The following is a 20,914-nucleotide window of genomic DNA, read 5'->3' as shown; positions in this document are numbered from 1 at the left end:
CTCCTGGCAACCCATGGGAGGCTATGGACTCACTGCCCCCCAGTAGCACAGGGCCATGGGACCTGGATCTGTGCCCACTGTGGGAGGGAAGGGGCACGGGGGGGGGGGGGGGGGCTTACCTCTCTGGGTGCTCACTGGCCACCATGTCGCGGCTCTGGTTGGAGAGTTGGTGGATGGTCTGGGCGTAGTCATCCAGCGCCTGCTCCATCACCAGGTGCTTCTTCACCATGGCCTGGGCAATCAGCTCATCCTGTGGGTGCCGGACACCAGGCATCAGAGCGGGATGGAGGGTGCCATGACACAGGGGCAAAGAGGGGGATGGACGTGGGTGCCAGGATGCAGGGGCAAAGGGAGCGGGTGGGCAGGGCTGTTCCCAGCTCCTAGGACGGTGGTCAGGCTGAGGGTCACTCAGCTCTCACAGGCCCACTGGCTTTCACAGGTGCGGGGGGGTCAGGGTGGATGCAAGACATCCAGGAGCAGGGTGGGGTCCATGACCCCAGACCTCAGCCTTCTCCTGAGACATCATGTGCAGCTTCTGTGGTCAGGGGGTGGCACCAAGCGAGTGAGAGGCACCCCGGCTCCCCTGGGTATCGGGGAGCAAGGGGGCTCTCAGAGGCAGAGAGAGGGTGGGGCAGGCTGGGCTCTGTGCCCCCCGCACACCTTTGCCTTTTCTTGGGACATCGTGCACAACAGTTGCGGGGGGGGGGGGGGGGGGGACCCAGTGGGTGTAGGGGTACACCTGGTTCCCATGGGGGCGGGCTCCACTCCCTTTTCCCCAGACCTTGGCCTTCTCCTGGGACATCATGTGCAGCTCCTGCTCCCCCATCCAGGCCTCGGCTTCAGCTACATCGAAGTAGAACTGCTGGGCAGCGTGTGCCCGCTCCAGGCGCTGGTGCCGCAGCTCCGCCTGGTGCCTCAGCTCCCGCCAGGCCTCCCGCAGCTCTTCCACCCGCTCCACGGGCCCGCAGCGTGCCAGCCCTGCCCGCCGCCCCAGCAGCTCCTCCACGCGCGGCTCATGGCCCTGGATCTCCTTCTGCAGGGTCTGGGGCAGGGATCATGGGCGAGGGGGGTCAGAGTGTGGCCATCACCCTCTCCCCTATGCTGAGCCCCCCCGCTCCTGACCCTCCCCGGCCTTCAGAGTGCTCTTTCAGTAGAGTCTGGGAGCAGAGAGGAAGGGGGGGTCATGGTACGTCCACTCCCAGGCCTCACCACTCTTCTGACCCTCCCCCAATTCACCCCCCCTCCCGTGCCAATTCTCCCCCACCCCCGCCTCCTTTCATATTCCCCCTGCCCCCAACCCCCTACTCCTGCCTTGTCAAGCCTGCATGAGGTAGGGAGCACCTCTAGCACTGAGTGGGGTGAGCAGACTCCAGCCCCCCAGTCCCTCCCCAGCCTGGAACCACACCTGGTTCTTCTTTATCAGCAGCTGGACGGTGGGCAGGTCCTTGCCATGGTCGGTGGAGATGGCCATGGGCATCCGTTCCCTCACCCACAGCTGAAAGCACAACGTGGAGCAGGGTCAGAGGCACATGAGGGGCACATGGGGGGACTGCATGGGGGGTTCACAGTGGGCACAGTGGGGGATGCAGGGAAAACTGTGCAGGGTGGGAGATGCATGGGGGTTTCATGGGGGTGCACATGGGGGTCTGCACAGGGTGGGGGATGCATGGGGGGCTGCACAGGGGTGTGTGCAGGGTAGGGGGATGCATGAAGTGTGTGCAGGGTAGGGGGATGCATGGGGGCTGCACGGGGAGCACACAGAGTGGGGGATGTCGCATGGGACAGGGGCTGCAAGGGGGTCCATGCATGGGCAGCCTCAAACCTGGCAGCCCCTCCCCCTCAACATTGCAGTCTGAATATCGGGGTGGGAGATTAATGGAATTTCCCAGTTTAAAATTTTTTTCCCTCCCACGCAAAAGTCCATCCCGTGGACCCAGCCTGACCCCCCACCCCATCCACTTGTCACCAGCCAGGGTGGGACCCCCACATATGCTGCACAGAGCCCCACTGCTGAAGCTAAAGGGCGTCACCGGCAGGTGTAGCAAGGACTGGCCACTGGAGGGGGATGGAGACTCACACTTAGCCAGTGAGGGCTCTATTTGTTCAACAGCACTAGAACACTGGGAGTCAGGACTCCTGGGTTCTCTCCCTGGCTCTGGGAGGGGCATGAGGTGTAGTGGGCTGGAACAGGCGGGCTGGGAGTCAGGACTCCAGCGTTCTCTCCTGAGCCCTGGGAGGGGCGTGGGCTCTGTCTCTGGTTCTGGAGGGCAGTGCGGAGCGCGGCAGCATAGCCAAGCCCAAAGATCTAGCACATTCATTCTGAAAGGCAGTGTGGCTCCATAACTGAGACTCGGATCTGCCTCATTAGAGACCCAGGGCTTAGTGCTTGTCCCTGATAGGGACCCATCATTAAGCTCCAATACTGTCCAGGGGGCACAGTGGCCTGCAGAAGAAACCCAGCCTAGATGCCCCCCACCCTGCTCCCTGGCATGGGGGAGTGCTGGGTGCAGCAATGGGGCTCTGCACTCCTGTAATTCTAGGCTGAGGCCCATGGAGTAAAAGGCAGCAGCCTCTGGGGCTGGATCTCATTCCCGTCTCCCCTCTCCGGGCCCCATTTCCCAACCTCTCCCCCATGGCAGCGCTGCCTGCACTGCCTGGGACTCACGATCTCGTCCTCCAGGTCACGGTTGAACTGGTGCTCCTCCTTGGAGGCCAGCAGCTTGTGGCAGCGCTCCTCCAGCGGGCCCCGTAGGTCCAGGAACTTCTCCTCCACTGCCCGGAACTTGCCTTCCACCTCGGCCGTATTGGCGTCCTCCTGGCTCAGGGCGAGCGCCTGCGACTGGATGGCCTCCACCTCCTTCTCCCGCACGTCCATTTGGTTCTCCAGCATCTGAGGGGCTGAGGAGTGTTACATCCTGGGGGACTCCAGCAGAGAGCCCCACCCCAAGGGGAGCAGGGAGTCTGGCCCTTCTCCCCACTGGTGTGATGCAGCCACGGGTCCCCCTCTGTTTCCCCATGGTGCTTGGGGATCCTGCAGGCAATCAGTCCCACCTCTGGGCCATGGTGCATGGAGGGGGTGGTGTCAGGGACGAGGCCAGTCTAGGGTTCTCCAGTGCGGTGGCTGATGGAGCGGGCTCCCTCTGCCGGGGGATACCCAAGGCCTTGGAAATAGGAGAATGGGTTCTGGGATTGAGAGGGTCAGAGGGCCAGGGTCTGCCATATCTCACGGGCCTTTGGGACCTGGAATTTTGGGTCATCTTGGAGTCCATCATCCCTCACCCCCAAGAATCTAGGCTGCCCTCCCCTCTATTGCACCCACCACCCCAGACCTGTTGCTTCTTCAGCAGGATGTTGACGCTGGTCAGGTCCTTGCCGTAGTCATCAGACTGGAGCTGGGCCTGCAGCCCGGCCAGCCAGGCCTCCAGGGCGGAGCAGCTCTGGGTGAAGAGCTCGGCCCGGTTGGCGTCAAAGAGGCACTGGGCCTTGGTCTTGGTGGTGGACTCCAGCTCATCCCATAGACGGTGGAGGCTGCCCAGCTTCTCCTTCACCACGGGCTCCAGCTCCGGCTTCTCCGCCATTAGCTGCTGCCCCTCCTGTCAGGGACCCAGAGCACTGGTTAGGGGGACAGGGCCCTGCGTGTGCTGTAGGGTCTTTGGGCCCCAGCAGGCATGGCCAAGCCCAGATGAAGGCCAAGTTGCTACAGCCCTGTGCCCTGCCTCCTGGAGTCATGTGATCACAGTCACATGGAGTCTGCAGGGATCCTGAGGGGGGGACCTGCCCCATTCATCTCAGTGGTGTATTAACACCCAGCCCCACTGCTCCAGGGGCCTGGCCAGCCCTATCCCAGCAGGGGGCTCAGTGTGAGGCAGGAGGAGCAGAGTCCAGTAGGCCCAGCTCCCCCGCTCAGTCATGCACAGACAACCCAACTGGTGGGACAAGTCCTGGGGGCCCTGCTGACACCCCAGCATCTCTGGGACCAGAAGGGGGAGGGTCCATGGCAAGGGGTGAGAGGATCCATGGCAAGGGGTGGGACTGTAGAGGCAGGGCCATGGTCTTAGGGCGAGGCTGTGGTCATGAGTCCATGGAGAGGGGACAGAGCCACGGAGCAGGTCCATAGCACTGGGGAGTGGCCATGGAGTCGGGTTCATGATGCTGTGGCAAGTCCACTGTGAAGGGGCAAATCTCTGATGCTGGTGCAATGCCCTGGTGGTGAGTCCATGGCAAGGGGACAGGGCCATGGTGTTTGGGTGCAGCCATGGGGGCGTCCACAGTTTGCCGTACACCAGCCTCCCCCACCTTCTCGATCTTGTCCAGCCAGTCCTTGTTGGAAGCCAGCTCGGCCGTGAAGGCCTGGTGCTTCTGCCACTTGGTGTGCAGGTTGCGGGCCTCGTCATACGACATGTCCTGGGCTGTCAGCATCTTCTCATTGATCCATAGGGTGAGCTGGTGGGGAGGCAGAGGACAGAGTGAGGATCCCCAGACCCATGGCCCCCTTGCCCCTCCACCGCATCCCCCGGGTCCCCGCCCCACTCACCTCTTGGCAGTCCTGCAGGAAGTGCTGCAACTCCCGGTTATCCCGCAGCCGCCGCAGCAGCTCATTGGCGGCATCCCGATTCCGCTTGTGCCTGGGAAGGGAAAGCAGAGGCTCATGGGACACTCACCTGCAGGGTGAGATGGGGCCTGTGCTCTGTATGTCATAGTGCCAGCACTGCCTTGGCTCATGAGGACTCCTCGCTACCTCAGGCACTAGCAACTTGTACTCTCTGAACAGGGCAAGCTGAGATCTGTCCCACAGGCTGTTCTGACCTCCTGGGGCAGGTTTGCCTGGCTCTGGCCAAGGGAGGAGCTACTAGCTCATCACAATCGTTAATCTCAGTATCGTCCTCCCTTTTTAACTCCAGGGGGAAGGAGAGCTGTCCTAATCACAGAGCTGGGGATAGAACCCAGACTCCCTGCTCTAACCCACTAGACCCCCCCATCCCTTCCTAGGGCAGGGATAGAACCCAGACAACGACACAACAGTGTTCCCAGAAGCCCCTGGGGGGCTGGGTTCTCACCTGCCATCGATGGAGTCAACCTTCTCCTGGACTTTGTCTGCATGGACGCTGTCCCCCACAATCAGCTTCCGCCCGGCGTCCACCAGCCCCTTGATCTTCTCCCCGTTGGCCTCCATGGTGGTCATGAAATCTTCATGCTTCTTAATGGAAGCCTCTGCCCCTTGCAGGGTGCTGGGCATCTCAGTGTGGGACAGCACGTACTCCTGCAGGGGCGAGCCGCACACAGGCATGGCACTGGGCACGGTTTGGCCCATGTCCCAGGCCCCTGCCCTGTGTGAAATGGAGATCCCAAGGGAGGAAACTAGGGGCCAGTGGGATGGAGAGGTACTGAGACTGCTAGGGGTGAGTGGGGATGGGGTGATTGGGGGTCCTGGGGGACTAATACAGTGATGGGGATTTGGGTGGGGGTCTGGGGCAACTGGAATGGGGGGATGGAGGGGAAGACCAAGCTGGAAAGGTCCAGGAGACTGATCAGATATTGGGGGGAATACTGGACTGGATGGGCCCATGGGTCTGATCCGGGCCAGAGACGGGGGTGGCATATTGGGCTGCATGGGCCTGTCCTAGCTCCAGGACCAGAACCAGCCTCCCCCTAGGCATGCCGGTCGCCCCAGCCTCACCTGGTTGCTGAGCACACCCTCCACCTGCTTGGTGTCCCGCAGGAAGAGCTGGAAGCTATAGGCCTGGGACAGCAGGTGGTGCCTGTTCTCCCACATCTGGCCCAGCTCCTTCCAGCCAGTGTCCAGGGCCTGTAGGCGTTGCTGCAGGAACATGTACTGGGCATCGGTCTGGCCCTGGGTCACCTCCTGACCCATGGCCCGCATGCTCTGGTAGTCGTCCTTGTAGTGCTCAATCTCGTTACGGATGCTCTCATGCTGGCTCAGCAGCTGCTCGGCCTCAGCCAGGGTGGCCGGCACATCCTCAGAGGCCACAGCCGTCTGTGTCCGTGACAGCCAAGCCTGGAAGTCATCCAGGTCGCGCAGGAAGCCCTGCAGCTTGCTGGCCTCCCCCAGTGACTCCTCGCGCCGCCGCATGGTCTCACGCAGCTCGGCCCACACGGCCTTGATGTCCGCAAGCTGGTCTAGGATGGGCGTCGCCTGGCCTGGGTGCTCGGCTGCCAGCGCGGCCGCCTCCCCCTGCAGGTCCAACACCTTGCCCTGGATGGCCTCCAGGTCCCGCTCCATGCCCGCCAGCTTCCTCTGCAGTGCCATGACACCCGCCAGGTCATTGCCCAGCTCCTGCGTCGACTCGATCACCTTGGTCTTCTCCCTCATCCAAGACTTGGTCTCATTGCACTCCAGGTAGTAGTTCTGGATGTTCAGGGCTGAGGTCAGCGCAGCCTTCTTCTGGTCGGCCAGAGTGCGGAACCGCTCCCACCTGGGGAAGGGGACAGGGAGGTAGGTGCGGGGCCTGTCCCCACTGACCACCCCGGAGCTGCCAAGCCCACGTTGGCGCTGCCAAAGTCAGCCCTCCCCAGAGCCCCAATGCCTGCCGCTGGATGCAGATCCCCCAAGAGTCCTTCTCATCCCCATGGGTCAGTCAGAACCCCACACACACCCTCCGACGCTGAGCTGCCTGCCCCCACCCCCAACACCAAGCAGCGTGCTCTCCCCACCCACCCCCACCTCCCCAGCGCCGAGCTTCCTGCCCTCCCCATATCCCCCCCGCACTGAGCCACCTGCCCTCCCCGTCTCCCCCTGGCGCCGAGCCACCTGCCCTCCCCGTCTCCCACCGGCGCCAAGCCGCCTGCCCTCCCCGTCTTCCTCAGCGCCGAGCCGCCTGTCGTCCCCATCTCCCTCCGGCGCTGAGCCACCTGCCCTCCCGCTCAGACCTGGTGTTGAGCTGCTCCTGCGTGGCCTGGATGCTCTCCTTGTTGCGGTGGTCAGTGCTCAGCAGCTGCCCAGCGATCTGGTTGATGGCCGCGATGCGCAAAGCCAGGTTATTCATCTCGGGCTCCAGTGTCTCAAACCTGCAGACCAGGAGATACAGGCTCAGACGACAATGCACTCAACCCCTCATGCTCCCCCCAGCACAGCACCAGCTGCTGCTGATCACACATCTTCCCTAGTGCCTGCTGGGAAAATCTAGGCTGCTTTCCCATAGGGCCTCAGCATGGTTATAGCAGCCAGAGCATCATGGGAGATCAATGAATTCTAGGATGCCCTACCACATGCCCAAGGGGAGGGAAGGGGGATCGGCTATACCAGTTCCACTGACCCCATTAGGGGCTACGTCCCCACCAACACCCTGGTTCCAGAGAGAGGCCGCAGGGCAAGCTAGGCCGCTGCCAAGGGCACACATGGCTAGAACCAGCCAGGCTACTGACTGGCTACAAGGGGCTGCCTGAGCATATGTGCCCCAGTGCATGCTGGGAAAATCCAGGTTGCTCTCTCATGGTGCCTAAGTAGGGACAGACAGAGCAGCACAAAGGGGGGAGCAATGCATTCTGGGATGTCCCACCACACAGAGAGCTGGGAGACAGGGAAGGGGGCTAGGGCCACAGTTACTGCAAGGGGCAGCGGGGTGTGGGCCTGACGAGGCTGGGCCGGGTGGTACATGCGGGCCTGGTCAACCCCCACTCACCTCTGCTGCACCACCTCCAGGTCCTCCAGCTTCTCAGGGATCTCCATGGCATGCAGCCACTGCTCCTTCTCACCAATCCACAGCCCACAGGCATCAGCCTCGCTGAACATCTTGTAGAGGTTGAGGGCGTCCTGCAGATCCTGCTTGCGGCGCTCAGCCAGGGCGGCCAGCTCCTGGTAGCGCTGCTCCACAGCGGGCAGGCGCCCGGCCACCTCGGGTGCATGGGCAAAGGCAGGCGGCAGGCTCTGGGCCTGCTCATGTAGCGCAGCGATGGCGGGCCGGTGGTTCTGGATCTCCTCTTCCACATCCTTGTGCTTCTTGACCAGGCTCTGGGTAGAGTACTCGTCATGGCCCACCTCCGGGCTGGACACCAGCCGCAGGGCATCCATGAGCCAGGCCTCCATGTCATCAGCATCGGCCTGGAACTGGTAGAGGCTGGAGGCCTCATGCAGGCGCCGCTCCCGCTCGCCTGCCAGCGCCTCCAGGTGTTGCCACTGCTCCTCGATCTCCCGGATGCGCTCAGCCACCTCTCGTGCCCCAAAGTGCCCCTCATGCACCAGGCTGTGGCCCTGGGCCGTGGTGTGCTGCAGGGGTCCATAGCGGCCGCTCATCTCATCACGGAAGGCATTGTGCTTGCTGATGAGGCGCAGCACACTGGTCAGGTCCTTGCCGAAATCATCCGACGACAGGATCTGCTCTTGCTCCCGGATCCAGGCCTCCTCCTCACCCATGTCCCAGAAGAACTTCCACAGGCGCCGTGACTCCTCCAGCTTGGCCCGGCGCTTGCCTGCCAGCTCAACCAGCTCCTGGTAGCACAGCTCTAGCATGTCCACCCTCTCCTGCACCAGCTGGGGGTCACAGGGCTTGTATCCTGTGGGGGGATGTAGATGTTGTAGCCCACAGGTTGATTTTAAGGTAAAGGATAAGAAAAGCAATGCAGAAACGCAAGAGACTTAGTGGCACAGACCTATAAGAATAACTTAAGCTGTTACCATAGCTACAAGGCCTAACAGCCTGCATAGGAGTAGTTGCTTAATAAGTTAGCATAAGTATGTAAATCAATGGGGACCTTAAGTCACAAGATGGCATAAGATTTTGTTTTACTTGTTTTGTAATAATCACAAGTGTTGAAAACTGCTGACAGGTACCTGCAAGAAGGCAGTTTGCACCAGTTTAGGGTATTTTTGGAGGGAAACATCAGTAGATCCCTAACCACAGGTAACTATAGTAATTTAATTGACGTGTATGCTACTAAGTTTGAACTAATTAATATAGTAACTTATGGGACACCCCAACATTACGAGGGTGAGGAAGTCAAGATAGTAAAAGAGGGTGGAGCTATTTATACATATGCACCAAAGGCCTATGAAACCTCTGGTCTGAGGAGAGCCACTGGAGTTCTCCTTTGGCACGCCAGAGTCACTCTAGGATCTGTCTCAACTTTCTGACCTCTCCCCAAGGATAGGGTGAGTACATCCGGGTACTGGGGTGGGTCATACTTACAGCATTGTATTATCTCACTTTACTTGTTTGGATAATTGTATTTATTGGACTGATCATTGTGGTAATAAAACTCCTACAATTACCAAAGGTCATCCCTGAGTGCGAGCCTTGCTGCTACTGCCATGGGGCTCCCAATCCAATAATAATTCCGGAGATACTGGGCCTGATCTTGGGACAACAACCTACCAGATTGCAGAGTGCTAACTGGGGGAAATGAAATCAGCCACATAATCAATACATCAGGCAACAACATGGGATCCCTGCTTCTCCCCCTCTCCCCTGCCATCTACCCCACAGGAAGAGCCATGGGGCTCCTGACCCTTGGGTCCTGGGGGCAAAAGGGGCCTAGGGTCACTGGCACTGGTGCCCACTAAGCAGGGGAGACAAATAGGGGGCCCACAGGGAGTAATAGGGGAGGGAAGGCCCTTTTGCTCAGGCTATAGAGTCAGGGCTAGGCACAGAGCAGGGCTCACACCAGGCAGGGAACCTCCACAGAGAAGCAGAGGGGTGAGAAGCTGGCAGGGTGGCTTCAGATATGGCATTGCCCCCTGCAGATGCGGCAACCCCAAACTCAGCTGTGGACCCTCTGCCAGAGCCCTGCTGGGCTCTGAGCTGTTCTCTTGAGGACTGGGATGTGGGGGCTGGGGCAGGGCAGAGACTGGCACATGGAGGAACAAGTATAGAATGGGCCGGGACATGGAAGGGCGGGGATGAGGTAGGGGCCTGGGATGCAGCGAAGCTGAACATGGAGGGTGAGGGCCGGCTGTGGTGTGAGTGGAGCAGTTACCTTCTCCAGGGGTGGCAAACCTCTGTGCAGCAGTGCCAACAGCCTTGATGCGCTCGGCCTGCACGGCAATGTCGGCCTCCACCAGCGCATGGATCTGCAGCAGGTCTTCCACGCCGTGCAGGTGCTTCCCAAAGTCCTGGGACTGCAGGCGGCCCTGCGGAGGGATGGGCGGCTGCTGACTGCATGGGGAGCCCCCCCAACCCCACCCACCAGCCCTGCCCATACCTTGGCCCTGCCAGGGGAGGGGCACGCCTACAGACGGAGCCAGGCACCCCCCACACTCCGCCCCAGCCAAGGGGACAGACACAGCAGCAGGCTGCACTGGGGCATGTGGACACAGTCCCAGCTCCCTGCCCGCTGCAGCACAGGATACAGCACCCAGGGCTTCTGAACTCCCCTCTGCTCCACGGCACCCCTATCCTCTGCTTCCTCCCCTCCATTGCAGCCATTCAAAGCCATCTGCCCCACTGACCCCCATGCACCCCAGCCCCTCTGGGATGTCTGAGCTGGCAGTGCTCCCAGCTTTACCCCCTTATCCTTTCCAAGAAGAAGATCAGATGGCCACTCCGCCTCCCCCTGCTGGAGCTCCTGGGGGTGGGGCTGGCAGAGAGCAACACCTGGGACACCTACCCCAGACATCTGGGCCCCCTGGTGGTGGCAGATGGTGGCAGCCCAGGCTGGGCAGGCTGCTCCCAGCCCCAATGCCCCCCCATACCTTCATCTCCTCCATCCAGTCCATGAGGTAAGCCAGGTCCTGGAACATCTTCTGCAGGTCCAGGTTGAGGAGCAGGCGCTCACGGCGTGAGGCCACCAGCTCCCGCAGGTAGTCCCACAGCCGCACCACATTGTTCTTGCGGGCCAGCACGCGCTTGATGTCGTGGTAGCGCTCCGCCTCGAGCTCGGTGGCCACAGCATTCACGGCCTGCACACGCTCACTGTAGGCCACGATGTCTGTCTCAATGGCCTCATGCTTCCGCACCGCTGCCTCCACCGCCGAAATGTCCACGCCGAAGTTATCCTGCGGGGGAGGGCAAGCATCATGCTGGGGCAGGGCTGACCGAGGGGTCACTGCACAGCTCCTCCCACCCACAGGCCACGGAGCCAGCCGCCTGGAGACGTAGTGTGGTCTACTGGAGAGAGTACTGGGCTGGGAGCCAGGACTCCTGGTTCTATCCCCAGCTCTGGAGGGTAGTGGGGTGTAGTCTGTTGGGTGGGGGCTGGAAGTCAGGAGTCCTGGGTTCTAATCACATGGCTTGGGGGTTTGGGACTCACCTGGGACACCAGGCGCTGGTTCTCGCTCAGCCACGTCTCCCGCATGGCTGCCTTGCGGTCAAATCGAGCTGCCAGCTGCTCCAGCTTTTCCTGGCGGATCAGCTCGTTGCGCAGTGCCAGCTCCCGCTCATGCTCCGCCTTCTCCAGCCGCTCCCAGGCCTGCAGGGGGGAGGGAGTTAATTACAGCAGGGAGTTGACATCTAACACAGGCCAATAATTAATGACAACACCAATGACCATCTCCCAGGGATCCCTCTCCTGACACTGAGATGCAGCCACCTCTGAGGTGGGACATGGGGGCTGTTTGTACAGGGATCCCTCAGCTGGCGCTAATACACAGCTGCCTCTGGGATGGAACGTGGGGGCTGTTTGTTCAGGGATCCTCGCCTGGTGCTGAGATGTTTTCTATCACATTCAAAAGATGACACCTCCAGAAGCAAAGACCTACAGCACTGAGTTGGAGGAGGGGCACCAGCACTGGCTGTAAGGGGAAAGCACGCCCTACTGAGCCCCTGCCCTGCCCCCTGCTGCCTCACCTTGTTGATGTCGGAGATCAGCTTGCCCTCGCGCGGTATATACACCTTCTGGTTGTTGGCGCGCATCTTGCTCTGGATGGTGAAGAGCAGCACCTCCAGGTTCCCTTTCTCTGTGAACCTGAGGGATAGGGATATGGTAAAGAATCAAACAGAGCGCCGGGGGTGGGGTGGGGGTGGGAGTGTCTCAGAGCCTGGGAGCTGGGCCAGGCAGGCTGGTCACAGAACCTGGGCAGGGGAGCAGGAGCCGTCAGAGCCCAGGGGGCAGGAGCAGGAGCAGCAGGACCTGAACCCAGAACACACATCCACATCACTTCCCTCCCTGTGGTTCTCTTCAATCTGCCACCAGGGGGTGCTCATGTCATGCCAGAGGCTCCCCAATCAGGGACCTCACTAGGTCATCTAGTCCAGTCCCCTGCACTCCAAGCAGGACTAAGTAATAACTAGACCATCCGTGACAGGTGTTTGTCTAACCTGCTCTTAAAGGCCTCCAATGATGGAGATTCCACAACCTCCCTAGGCAATTTGTTTCAGTGCTTAACTACCCCAACAGGAAGTTTTTTCCTAATGTACAACCTAAGCTGCTCTTGCTGCAATTTAAGCCCACTGCTTCTTGTCCTGTCCTCAGAGGTTACCTCCCTCCTCCTTGTTTCAACCTTTTACGTACTCTGATGGAGAACCCCACACACTGCTACCGCCCCCAGCCCCATTCTTCTGCTCTAACTCCCCACACAGGCTGGAGACCCCCACATGCTTTAGTCCCCATGCGGACTGGGAGGGAACCTGAGTCAGTCCCTCCACCCTGGGGTTGGAGTGGAGTCAACGCCCCCTAGAGGGGCAAGGCCCCAGGTGCCATTCCCCACCCCCGTGAGCCAGCGAACGGGCAGTGCCAGGGCACTGGAACACACCAAGATTGGGAAGTGATCGGCTCATTCAAGGCCCCTCTCCCACAAGCTGGAATGGGGTAGGCTCCCTGGTCACACACAGCATGGCGCGCACCTGTGAGGGTGGTGCCGGTGTGGGTAGCTGGACATGATGTGAGCACTCTTCCCATGCTGTGTAGGTGGCAGCTGAGTAACCAGCTTAGCCAGTCTGTCTGTAGCAAGGCATCCCAGAGTGCACTGTGCCCTGGGAAAAACACCCACAATCCTCTGCTCATGCCAGAGGTGGGGCAGGATAGCAGAGTGGCACAGATCTCTCAGAGTGCACCAGGCCAGGTGCTTAATGCAGTCCTGGGGGTTCCCTGTGCCGTTAGCTGTGCCAGGGCTGCCAAGTTGTGGCCCAGGGCCGACTCAGAGGTGGGTGAGGGACTCACTTGGGGGGCTTCTCAACAGTGCGGTAGGTGTTGAAAGCCTGCAGCTGGTTCTGCACCCCGCTCAGGGAGTTGGCCAGCTTGCGGTCATTCAGTGTCAGGATGGTCTGCTCGATCCACTGCAGCAGGTCAGAAGCCAGTGTCTCGTACTTCTCGATCAGCTTGTCAGCCTCAATGGCGTAGTCCAGCACCTGGACAGGAGGGCAGGAGTCACTCACCACCAGGCCAGCATGGGTCAAGCCTGCTGGCTGACAGCCCCCTCCAAGATGGATGGGAGCCTCAAGAACGCAAGAAGCCCCAGTAGCCCATCCTTGGGCTCCATAAGAGCCAATGCTCACCAGGGACTCAGAATTTAACATTCAGTAACACAACCCTTTCTCCCAATCCATCCATCCATCCACCCCATCAACCCTTTCTCCCACTCCCTCCACCCCATAAACCCTTTCTCCCACTCCATCCATCCATCCCATCAACGCTTTCTCCCACTCCATCCATCCATCCCATCAACCCTTTCTACCACTCCATCCATCCACCCCATCAACCCTTTCTACCACACCATCCATCCATCCATCCACCCCATCAACCCTTTCTCCCACTCCCTCCATCCATCCACCCCATCAACCCTTTCTCCCACTCCCTCCACTCCATAAACCCTTTCTCCCACTCCATCCATCCATCCCATCAACCCTTTCTACAACTCCATACATCCATCCACCCCATCAACCCTTTCTCCCACTCCCTCCACCCCATAAACCCTTTCTCCCACTCCATCCATCCATCCCATCAACGCTTTCTCCCACTCCATCCATCCATCCCATCAACCCTTTCTACCACTCCATCCATCCACCCCATCAACCCTTTCTACCACACCATCCATCCATCCATCCACCCCATCAACCCTTTCTCCCACTCCCTCCATCCATCCACCCCATCAACCCTTTCTCCCACTCCCTCCACTCCATAAACCCTTTCTCCCACTCCATCCATCCATCCCATCAACCCTTTCTACAACTCCATACATCCATCCACCCCATCAACCCTTTCTCCCACTCCCTCCACCCCATAAACCCTTTCTCCCACTCCATCCATCCATCCCATCAACGCTTTCTCCCACTCCATCCATCCATCCCATCAACCCTTTCTACCACTCCATCCATCCACCCCATCAACCCTTTCTACCACACCATCCATCCATCCATCCACCCCATCAACCCTTTCTCCCACTCCCTCCATCCATCCACCCCATCAACCCTTTCTCCCACTCCCTCCACTCCATAAACCCTTTCTCCCACTCCATCCATCCATCCCATCAACCCTTTCTACAACTCCATACATCCATCCACCCCATCAACCCTTTCTCCCACTCCATCCATCCATCCTTCCCTTCAACCCTTTCTACAATTCCATCCATCCATCTATCCTCCCCATCAACCCTTTTTCCCACTCCATCCATCCACCCCATCAACCCTTTCTCCCACTCCCCCCATCCCATCAACCCTTTCTCCCACTCCATCCATCCATCCACCCCATCAACGCTTCCTCCCACTCCATCCGTCCATCCACCCCATCAACCCTTTCTCCCACTCCATCCATCCATCCATCCATCCACCCCATCAAACCTTTCACCCACTCCCTCCCTCCATCCACCCTTCCCATCAACCCTTTCTCCCACTCCATCCATCCATCCACCCCATCAACACTTTCTGCCACTCCATCATTCCATCCATCCCATCAACACTTTCTCCCACTCCATCCATCCACCCCATCAACTCTTTCTCTCACTCCATCCATCCATCCATCCCATCAACGCTTCCTCCCACTCCATCCATCCACCCCATCAACCCTTTCTCCCACTCCATCCATCCATCCATCCATCCATCCTCCCCATCAACCCTTTCTCCCACTCCATCCATCCATCCACCCCATCAACCCTTTCTCCCACTCCATCCATCCACCCCATCAACACTTCCTCCCACTCCATCCATCTATTTATCTCATCAACTCTTCCTCCCAATCCATTCATCTAATGCAAGGGTTCTCAAACTGGAGGTCATGACCCCTCAGGGGTCGCGAGGTTATTATGTGGAGGTCACGAGTTGTCAGCCTCCACCCCCAAACCCCGCTTCACCATCAGCATTTATAATACAATTAAATATAAAAATAGTTTGAGTACAAAAGTTTGAGAACCCCACTGATTCTAATCCATCCAACCCAATCCACTCACCCTCCCAATCCACCCACCTAGCACACTCCATGCAGTGACAGCACCCACTGCATTCTGTTTCTGCCCTTGGTACCTTTCCAATGCGCTTTCCCTCCACAGCCAATGCTTTCATTTTGGAGAAGTAGTGGTAGTAGGTGGCCACGTATGTGATGATAGACTTCTCATCCGGCTGGTCCACGTTGACATCTGGGGGGAGAGAGCCATGCGTGTCAGGGAGAGAGCCCCATCTCCCGTTGCCTCCTCACTGGGAGGGAGGGCACATCAGCACCAGGCACTTCCTGGCAACTAACACCCATATGCCCTGGTGTGGGGGTAAATGGGAATCATGGGTAATTTCTGTTCAGTGGGTGGGGATTAACCCAGTGATGTCATGGAGCCCCTACATCCAGCCATGAACCTCCCCCTTCGTGTATATGAGTGCAAGATGGGAGAGTGGTCTGGATTTTCCCAAAATGCACTGTACCATGGGAAAAGACCCCTCTGCTTTCAGCAGCACGGGGGCAGGATGGGAGAGGAGCCTGGATTTCCTATTCAGTGGGTGGCTGCCATGCCTGCCTGTTCCTCTTCTAACAGTGTTTCCACAGCAGCATTACCCAATCACAAACTCCTCCCTCCACATATTTAGGGATGGGGTTCAGGCCCCGACTTCCAACCTGGATGAACGCATATGAGAAGGGCATTTTCCCCCATACCAAGAATGGATCAGTTGGACTGAGACCCCGGCTCACCCCAGCCCTCACTCCTCTAGGCCCGCACAGCTTGACACCCACCTTCAGGATCCAAAAGCTTGGTCAGCCCCAGTTCCTTCTCTGCTACGTTGAACGCATTCTGCAGGTTGTAGTGGGCATTGCATTTCTTCAGCGTGTCAATATCTATAAGGTCCGGCCTGCAGGGGGTGCCAAAGGGCATACTGTGATTGCCAGCCTGGGGGCTCCACCCACACTCCCCCATGTCTCACTGATCCCCATCAACCCCATCCTAATGCCCCACCCTAAGCCAATGCTAGAGGACAGTGGCAGCATGCCACGGGTCCCTGAGATCCTGGTATCCTCTGTGCACCCAGACGTGGCCCATACTGACCTGTGCTTGTGGACGATCGCATTGAAGGCCAGGCCATCCCTCCAGCTGGTGGTGAAATTGTGAACATTGACGTTCTGGTACCTGTAACATACAGACACAGCGGTGAGGGGGGTGGAGCTGGAGCCCCCTACAGGGGAAAGACCCCATGTCCCATTCCCGACACCCCCAAGCCAGTCAGTCCCCTCACCATGGGGCTGCATCAGAACCAACGCCCCCTAGAGAGGAAAGACCTGATATTCTATCCCCGGATAGCTACTCTTTACCCCTTACCCTGCCGTCTTCATCTGGCACCAGAGCAGCAAGGCATCCTTGGCCGATTTCTTCTCCTTGTTATCCTCAGTCTCTACACTGATATCCTGGATCTGGGGGGTAGATACATAGGCAGCTCCAGGTTAGTCCCACCAGCACCAGGCCTCCCGGGCCATGGAGAGAAGGCTCCATGCTCCCTGGCTCATTCTTTCTAACATCACATGATTGGATGGGGTAGGGGGGGCTCTTTCCCCCTGGGCAATTTGAACCAGGGATCCAAGTGTCCCCCACGCAGCCACTCGTGTACTGGCATAACACAGGCAGCCATAGGGCAGTGGCCTGCAGCCATTAGGGGTATGACCACTCCACTACGCCAGCAGGGACAATTGTTCTGTTGTCACCAATTCTCGCCAGGGTTGGCTCTCCATGAGGGGGAGAGGGTGGGGGACTCTGAGACTGCAGAGGGATAGAAGGATTCAGGTCCAGAGTGGGGAAAGGGGTGGCAGGGGGCCCCACAGAGGGGTGCCAGCCAGGGCGGAGACTGAGCTCCTCCAGGTACCTGGAAGCGGAGGATGATGGTCCAGATAAGGCCCAGTGTGAGGCGGTGGTTGCCATCGACGATGTCATGGGAGCCCATGTTCTCCAGATGCACCTTCTGCTCCTTGAGGAACTGCAGGGCCTTGTCTACGTTCTCCAGGCAGTGGATCCGCATTCGCCCTTTGGTGGGCTTGGGCTGGAAGGTGAGAGCATAAGGAAGGGGATCCCCATGCTGCCCACCTCCCCTGCTGCCAACACCCCTCCTCAGTATTTCCCCCCCCCCCCCCGACTGCGCTCCACATACCATCCTCCTCCATTACTGGGATCCTGCACCAACCACCGTCCAGCCTGCACTCCCCATGCTGCCTGCTTCCCTGCTCCCAGGATCCCACCTCAATCCCCTACCAGCCTGCTTGCCCCACACTGCCTGACTCCCCCTCTACCAGGACCCCCTTCCCTGACCTGCATTCCTCACTGTCGGTTCAGCATCCACGCTGCTCGCAGCAGGCAACGATCCAGGTGCTGGGCTGGATGCACCAGCTAGCTCTAGCTGGGAAGCCGGTTTAACGGGTCACCCGCACTGGCCGGAGCATGCTGGAGTCTTGGCCCAAGGCCCTTACAGCTCTGAGACTGACGAGGCAGCTCACCCCAGTCCTGGGAAGAGTCTGCTCTTGGTCCCCAATACAGGGGAGAAGCTGAAGTTGCCGCAGGGGTCGGCACAGGAGCCTGACACTGGGGGGAGCTGGGATAACTGAGCACAGCATGGGGCACTGACCACCACTTAACACGCTGCACTGGGAGCCAGGATTCCTGGGTTCTATTTCCCACTCTGCCTCTGATGTTGGGCAAGTCCCTTCCCCTCTCGGTGCCTCTGTTTTTCCTCCCACCTCTATTCAGATTGAGTTCTTCAGGGCCCAGACCATGTCTCACTCTGTGTCTGGGCAGCGCCCAGCACAATGCGGTGGTGATCTTGGTTGGAGTCCCTAGACACTGCCCTTCCCAGAGCCAGGAATAGAAGCTAGGAATCCTGGCTCCCAGCCCACTGTTCTAGACACTACACCCCACTCCCCTCCCAGAGCTGTCAAAGGAAACCAGGAGTCCTGGCTCCCAGCCCAGTGCCCTACACCCTGGGACATACTGGAGTCCACCCTTCAGCATGGAATTTCCATGCCTGCCCTCCCCATGATTCTGGCTGCCCTCGCCCTCCCCTGGGGCTGGGTGCTGTGGGAGCCATCTCCCTGGTGCCAGGAAGCCAGGGCTCCAAAGCAGAGCAGACCTGGACTGCAGCACCTGTGGCAGCGAGGGCAGGGCCGCAGGGAGTGATTGGCCCCTTGAAGACAGGATGGCGGGCCAGGGGCAGCTCAGACAGACACAGCCAGGTGGCTCCAGCACCTGACCTGCCCGAGAACCAGAAAAACCACCAGAGCAGGGCTGGGCATGCAGCCAGACTGCCCCACCCAGCCCAGCACCTGGCATGTAGGCAAGGAGCTGCACTGCATGCTGGGAGCAGGTGCTGAGCTCAGAGGGCAGCCAGGGCATGAGTCACAGGAGAAGCCCAGCCTGACAGAGGGAGACACAGCCTGGGCTAGTGAGCCAGGTACAGGGAGCTGCGGGTGCTAGTGGGATCAAGTCTGCACATAGGTGGGGACAACTAGAGAGGGAGCAGGGCTTAGTGGTTACAGCAGAGGGGGGCTGGGAGTCAAAACTCCTGAGTTCTACACCAGCTCTGGGAGAGAAGTGGGGTCCAGTGGGCTAGAGTGGGGATGGAGGAGGCTGGGAGCCAGGACTCCTGGCTTCAGAATTGTAGGCGTCAGTTGGGTCAATCCTGGCTTGGGGAGCCCCCCCTGTAGTGGCATGTTCTGTGGGGGAGCAGGATTGGGGATAGGCACCATGGCTGCCCGTTTCTGAGGTGCCCCTCCGATGGCCAGTTCTCTTGCAGATGAGGGTAGTGGGTCAGAGCAGGCAGGCCGGGGGTCAAGACTCCTGGGTTCAGTCCTTGCTCTGGAAGGGGAGTGGGGCCTAGTGAGGTGACTCCAGATTCTCCCTGAGGTAATTAAGATCCGAATCGGGCCCTAACCCCACTGGTATAAGAAGCCTCCAGCAGAGATGACGGAGCCCAAATATCCCATGGCACTGCTCCCAGGGTGCCCTGTCCCCCAGCCCCACACTCACCAGCTGCTCACCCGACAGCACCTCCAGTAGGCGGATAAGCATGCGCCCATCGCGCAGGTCATTGTACAGGTCTGCGATGCGGCAGGTCACACGTGCCAGGTGAGAGTTCACCCATTTGGTGAAGGTTTTCTTCTGCACGGCCTCGCGCTCATCTGCAAGAGAAGCAGCCACTGGTGGGCACCTCAGAAACAGGCACCCTGGCGTCTATCCCCAATCCTGCTCTCCACAGAACATGCCACTACCGGAGTGGGGGGCTCCCCAAACCAGGATTGACCCAACCAATGCTTACAATTCTGGATCCAATCCCAGCCCAGCCCCCTAACACTCAATGCTTCCACTCCCACACAACTCAGTACTGGATCCCAGGCCCCACTGCCTCCTTCCCCACCCAGCTCACACCAGTCAGCTCTACCCTACAGTAATAAAACAGCACCTGCAGTCCCAAGTTCCTGGGAGACCCTACAATAACAATCCACCCTACTCAGCTCTAGTGCCCCAAGAGACCCTACAATAACAAACCAGCCTGAACATCCCCATTTCTCCAAAGACAGTATAACAACAAACTGATCTGCCCAGCCCCCATGACCCAAAGAGACCCTACAATAAATAAAACAGCCTGTACAGCCCCAGCACCCTCAAGGGCCCCTACATTAACAAACAGGTCTGTACAGCCCCAGTTCTCCAAAGACACAATACAATAACAAACCAGTTTGCCCAGCAACATGCTCACAGAAGACCCTACAATAACAAGCACCACCACAACACATGCCTTCTTCCTCCCCTGTAATAACATTGGGGCTAGGGAGGGAGATACCAGCGGGGGAGGAGTAGGTCTGATTCTAAGGGGCAGGCGGCACAGGGGCATGGGGTCAGTACTGTCTGCCAGGGGACAGCGCCTCCTGCTGAGCCCCAGTCCGCTCCCTGCAGCACAGTGCAGGGTGTAGATGACAGCTTCCCAGCCCCAGGTGCCATGAGAGGCGTCTGGGAGAAGCGCCCTGAGCCCCTCCTCAGCTGACAGACCCTGGGGGTTCCCCCGCCCTGTGAGTAACTCCGCTCCCTAACCGCATGCTTATTCCCAAGGCTCCTGTTTATCCACAGCCCCGGCTGGGTGGGTCGTCCTGGCAGGAGCCCGGGGAATGGCACAATACTATCTGTTCTTCCAGCCCTGACGTAAGCCTGGGAGATGGCGAGGGAACCGGGCTGAGCCAGAGCTCCCTGCAGGAATCCCACACCAGGCACAACCGGCTTTACCTTCACCTTGAATCGGCTGAGGGAAACAGGACAGGGCAACTTTCCCCTCTAAGGGACACCAGCTCCCAGTCACCCCAAGATCCCCCCTTAGTGCCTCTGTTTTCCCTCCTGCCCTTTGACTGTTAGACTGTGAGCAATTTGAGACAGAGACTGTGTCTGGACAGCGCCCAGCCCGAGGGGGCCCTGATCGCAGTTGGGGAGGTCTGTGCAGCACCCAGCCCAGTGGGGACCCCAATCTCGGCTGAGCCCCGTCATACGTGTAACAACAATGGGAAATGCAGGTGCCATGAGGCTGGGCCCTGTCCTGCTTGTATCTACCAGAGATCTGGGAAGGGGACATAGGGGTTACTGTTT

The 20,914-nt window shown here is 59.2% G+C and overlaps 1 protein-coding gene across 1 annotated transcript in view; it reads right to left on the bottom strand.

Annotated features, from left to right (window-relative positions):
• The window catches only part of SPTBN2 (spectrin beta, non-erythrocytic 2), a 38,752-nt gene that overhangs the window by 7,276 nt on the left and 10,562 nt on the right, over nucleotides 1–20,914 (bottom strand). The window contains exons 2-23 of the mRNA XM_065407734.1: nucleotides 19,310–19,461; nucleotides 17,160–17,333; nucleotides 16,622–16,713; nucleotides 16,352–16,432; nucleotides 16,042–16,157; nucleotides 15,345–15,457; nucleotides 13,051–13,238; nucleotides 11,739–11,856; nucleotides 11,203–11,361; nucleotides 10,646–10,948; nucleotides 9,931–10,084; nucleotides 7,641–8,511; nucleotides 6,889–7,026; nucleotides 5,678–6,434; nucleotides 5,058–5,260; nucleotides 4,535–4,625; nucleotides 4,297–4,443; nucleotides 3,330–3,593; nucleotides 2,666–2,890; nucleotides 1,406–1,495; nucleotides 782–1,042; nucleotides 120–250 (exon numbers count right to left, since the gene is read on the bottom strand). Coding sequence (XP_065263806.1) covers nucleotides 120–250; nucleotides 782–1,042; nucleotides 1,406–1,495; nucleotides 2,666–2,890; nucleotides 3,330–3,593; nucleotides 4,297–4,443; nucleotides 4,535–4,625; nucleotides 5,058–5,260; nucleotides 5,678–6,434; nucleotides 6,889–7,026; nucleotides 7,641–8,511; nucleotides 9,931–10,084; nucleotides 10,646–10,948; nucleotides 11,203–11,361; nucleotides 11,739–11,856; nucleotides 13,051–13,238; nucleotides 15,345–15,457; nucleotides 16,042–16,157; nucleotides 16,352–16,432; nucleotides 16,622–16,713; nucleotides 17,160–17,333; nucleotides 19,310–19,461 — 4,828 coding nt within the window. The remainder of the gene's footprint in view (nucleotides 1–119; nucleotides 251–781; nucleotides 1,043–1,405; nucleotides 1,496–2,665; nucleotides 2,891–3,329; nucleotides 3,594–4,296; nucleotides 4,444–4,534; nucleotides 4,626–5,057; nucleotides 5,261–5,677; nucleotides 6,435–6,888; nucleotides 7,027–7,640; nucleotides 8,512–9,930; nucleotides 10,085–10,645; nucleotides 10,949–11,202; nucleotides 11,362–11,738; nucleotides 11,857–13,050; nucleotides 13,239–15,344; nucleotides 15,458–16,041; nucleotides 16,158–16,351; nucleotides 16,433–16,621; nucleotides 16,714–17,159; nucleotides 17,334–19,309; nucleotides 19,462–20,914) is intronic.

The sequence above is a fragment of the Emys orbicularis genome, chromosome 7 (genome assembly GCF_028017835.1).
Source record: "Emys orbicularis isolate rEmyOrb1 chromosome 7, rEmyOrb1.hap1, whole genome shotgun sequence".
Lineage (NCBI taxonomy): Eukaryota > Metazoa > Chordata > Testudines > Emydidae > Emys > Emys orbicularis.
The sequence above is the reverse complement of the archived record's forward strand: the minus strand, read 5'-3'. Positions and strand labels throughout refer to the sequence as shown.